Raw genomic sequence first — 4,509 nt, forward strand, 5'->3', positions numbered from 1 at the left:
AGAGCTTCTAATAGACTTCACTTCCTACAGAGCTTCTAATAGACTTCGCTTCCTAAAGAGCTTCTAATAGACTTCACTGGTCTCCGTCCAGAGCAACGGGATCTGATGGTCCATTTCTTTAACTGTCTATGGCCAGACCTAACTCCACAGCACTGTGGAGACAGAGCTTCAATGGGAGACTATTGAGACGCAGACAGTGCAGAGCTTTATTCCTAACAACATGCCTCAGGACACGTACACGCTGTGTTGTAACGTTGTTGTCCCCGGTGTGTTTAGTTTTCGCCCTTCTCCGAGAGCGAGTTGTTTATCTGAAGCTCACAATGAACGCTCCTCCGTCCTTGTCCCACTGTCCTCTAATCGCTTTAATCTGAAGTAAACTGTCCCACTACTTTATATCTTTATCCTGCAGATAACAACAGGGGAAAATGACTCTTCTCTCTCTGTCTGCGGGTCTGCTGTCGCACAATCAACGTTAACCATCGGACGAGCAGCTGATGGGAGAACAAAGGCGGCTGCTCTACCGGTAGCTTGAAACACGAGGGATCCAGTTACGCTCTCCGAGGAAGTTTACGAGTGTTCCCACGTGAAAAGATCAGGGCTGTTTTAAACCTCCTTATCAACGCAACTCCCAACAAATTTGTCAGACAGTCACGGCATATTGGAGCACAGACAAAGGCTGTCTTTGTGGTCGGGTTTCGCTTCTTCTCCTCTCCTGTTATGAAGATCTGCTTGTTTTTTAAAGCCTCATTGGCCACCTGGAAGAGCATGACGAGGGCTCCACGACCACACTGCGTCTCACAATGAGATCCCTAAATGTATAGACAAAGAAGATAAACTTCCTCTTAAAGCTGTGTGTCTTTTGGCATTTATCTGCTTCCCATATCCCAGAAAATCTTGATGTAGCCATCTATCATCCAAGAATAGAGCGGTGAAGTCATAAGGGGACTGAGACGCATTCGGAAGTGAAAAAGTGACAAAAACATCGCAAAAAGTTACAAAAACATCGCAAAAAGTTACAAAAGTGTTGCGAAAAGTGTTGCGAAAAGTGACAAAAACATTGCTAAAAGTGACAAAAACATTGCTAAAAGTGACAAAAACATTGCCAAAAGCGACAAAAGTGTTGCAAAAAGTGACAAAAACATTGCAAAAAGCAAAAAACGTTTTGCATAAAGTGACAAAAACATTCCAAAAGGCGACAAAAGTGTTGCATAAAGTGACAAAAACATTGCAAAAGCAACCAAAATTTTCCAGAAACATGAAAAACATAGAAAAATAAATTTCAGATTTAGATTTTGACTCACAAGTCTTAAGTCATAACGTGACAAAGCGTATCGTGGTTTATACCTAATCGACCTCAACGATCAATCATCACCAAATTCCTGGTTTGATTTTTTTGTTGACAGTTTTCAGTGGAGTCATGTGAGATAAACTGAATCGAGGTTTTCAGTGTTTGTTCCAAAATGACTCATGACGAAGTCTGATAGACGTGTTTTTGAAATAGTATTGAGTAAAAGTTGACATATTCCAGTCTGTGATTATCATCAACATCCATTCCTTTAATTTTAGTCTCAATAATTCCTAATTTCTGCTTTTCGAACTCAAACATTATGTATGATTTCCTATAAATGAGCTTTATTGACCATAAATTCCAAAACTGTAAAACAAGTAAAACTAAAGTTAATAAATTGGTGTCACGTAGTGTTGGAAACGTCAAAAAAAAGTAACAAACATTGAGAAAAAAAGCGTAAAAAGTGTTGAAAAAAGGGACAAAAAGGTTAGAAAAAGGTACAAACACAGATAATCCAGTTAATCCAGGCGGTGCAGACAGATTTAGATCCACGCCCCGAATCATCTGAGGCATCCAGACAAGAGGATGTTTTCTTTTAAAGCTTTGTATTTGTGAATGAACCGTGTCTCTGCGTCGCCGGTGGTGCAGGTCTTACAAAAGACAAGTGCCAAAATACTAGTTGTCCTCGTAACCTTCGGCTTCACCCTTCCACAAGCTGCTTTATCTGATGAGTGTGTTTGTGTACGGCCTGAGAGACGCTGAGAGACACTCAGAGACGCTGAGAGACACTCAGAGACGCTGAGAGACACTGAGAGACGCTCAGAGATGCCGAGAAACGCTGAAAGACACTCAGAGAAACTCAGAGGCGCTGAGAGACGCTCAGAGGCACTGAGAGACACTGAGAGATGCTCAGAGAAGCTCAGAGATGCTGAGAGATGCTGAGAGACACGGAGAGACGCTCAGAGACACTCAGACACTGAGAGACGCTCAGAGACGCTGAGAGACGCTCAGAGATGCTGAGAGACACTGAGAGACGACAAGAGGCGCTGAGAGACGCTCAGAGACGCTCAGAGATGCTGAGAAACGCTCAGAGATGCTGAGAGATGCTGAGAGACACGGAGAGACGCTCAGAGACACTCAGAGACACTGAGAGACGCTCAGAGACGCTGAGAGACACTGAGAGACAACAAGCGACGCTCAGAGACGCTGAGAGACACTGAGAGACAAAAAGCGACGCTCAGAGACGCTCAGAGATGCTGAGAAACGCTGAAAGACACTCAGAGACACGGAGAGACGCTCAGAGACACTCAGAGACACTGAGAGACGCTCAGAGACGCTGAGAGACACTCAGAGACACTGAGAGACGCTCAGAGACGCTGAGAGACGCTCAGAGACACTGAAAGACGCTGAGAGACACTGAGAGACACTCAGAGACGCTGAGAGACACTGAGAGACACTGAGAGACGCTGAGAGACGCTGAGAGACACTGAGAGACACTGAGAGACGCTCAGAGACGCTGAGAGATGCTGAGAGACGCTGAGAGACGCTGAGACTGAGATACTGTCAGATTTCAGAGCGCCGTCTAAACAGATGCTATCTGCCCTCTTCATGTCTAATTACCTGTTTACTCCACGGGCCTCGGACCAGCGCTGCTGGTTCTAGGGAAATCCCGTTAGTTTTAGGAAATTAAGACTCCAGATCTACGCTGGATTGTACGTTCGAAGATATCCAATCATAATAACTTTCTTAACTTTCTATCAGTCTCGAGACTACGGCAGCAAATAGTGTTTATGATCGATTAATCTGTCGATTATTTTCTGGATTAACAGATTAGTTGCAGAGTGGATCAGTGTTTCCCAAAGTCTAGGTCTAGGTCTAGGTCTAGGTCTAGTCTAGGTCTAGGTCTAGGGGTGCTGATTCATGAGAATGCAGCAACAGACCAAGGACCTTCGTTGGACACACTCCACATAACAATTTAAAGATTAACACTCAAAAACAGACGAATGTGGAGACAATCAGTTGAAAGATAAATAACTGTTGTGTTGCGTTAGGACAGTGGTTCCCAAACCTTTTCAGCTCAAGACCCAAAAGAGAGATTTGGTGTGTCCCCCCCCCGGGACTCAAATTTACAAAAATACACTATGAATCATTGTAACATCTACATTTTTAAACTGTGGACAAAAGACGGACCAAACCATGAATTTAAATGTATATGAAGTATATTTATTCCATTATAGAAGTAAACAAAAACAGAAAAGGTCTCTATTGTCCTTCCTGTGTCTCCGTCCCCTCCCATCGTCCCTCAGGACCGACACCAACATGTTTAAATAATGCTGACTTGAATTTAATGAGATTTGTATGTGTCTGGTTGAAGATTTCAACCAGCTGATCTAGTCTAGGTTTGGTTTTTGAAAGTGCCCTTCTGAGGTCATGCTGAGGTCATGCTGAGGTCATGCTGAGGTCGTGCTGAGGTCATGCTGAGCATTTAGTCTGCTCTCTGCCAATTGGCGACCCAATAAAACGGGTCTGCGACCCATTGTGGGTCCCGACCCTAATTTTGGGAAACATTGCGTTAGGATATATTTGACTAATCCCCCTGAGGACAGCGCCTTCACAAAGTCAGACCGGTTCCTACGCCTCCTCTATCAGTCCCATCAGTTCTCTGCTCGGAATTTGTTGTTTGTATTGCAGTTTCTTAAGTTTTTCTGTCTACTAACAGAAGAGTTTGTTAGTGTTACAACAAACTCACCCTCCTTAAATACTTAAAGCCCTATATCCAGCCCGGCATCTTATCAGCGCTGGAGGACAACCTGCATGGAGCTGCAGGGACCTCACAGGTCTCCAGGGTCACGTTGTTCAGCTTTTATAGAAAAAGTCCCAGACAAGTCGTAGAGGAGAACTCTCTTTAAGGTTTATAAGCCGAGGACCCCTTAACAGAGAGGAGACCCCCCCTGCTACATATATATATGAAATTAAGTTGCATTTTAAACTTGGCCTACAATAAGGTGTAGGGCAGTCTAAAGCCTTTATACATCAATATACCTTTTTAGTGCATGAAATACATCTATTACAGCTATTAAAATAGGATTTTATCAATTATGTTATCTGTCTTAAGGTCCCATGACATGGTGCTCTTCGAATTGTTTTATATAGACCTTAGTGGTCCCCTAATACTGTATCTGAAGTCTCTTTATATAGACCTTAGTGGTCCCTAATACTGT

General features: G+C 43.5%; 1 protein-coding gene across 1 annotated transcript in view; it reads right to left on the reverse strand.

Annotated features, from left to right (window-relative positions):
- Positions 1 to 2,275: 2,275 nt before the first annotated feature.
- Positions 2,276 to 4,509, reverse strand: part of LOC117945060 (mitoferrin-1-like) — an 11,719-nt gene continuing 9,485 nt past the window's right edge. The window contains exon 4 of the mRNA XM_034872312.1: positions 2,276 to 2,394. Within this exon, the coding sequence (XP_034728203.1) occupies positions 2,276 to 2,394 (119 nt within the window). The remainder of the gene's footprint in view (positions 2,395 to 4,509) is intronic.

Source organism: Etheostoma cragini, chromosome 5, assembly GCF_013103735.1.
Source record: "Etheostoma cragini isolate CJK2018 chromosome 5, CSU_Ecrag_1.0, whole genome shotgun sequence".
Taxonomy (NCBI): domain Eukaryota; kingdom Metazoa; phylum Chordata; class Actinopteri; order Perciformes; family Percidae; genus Etheostoma; species Etheostoma cragini.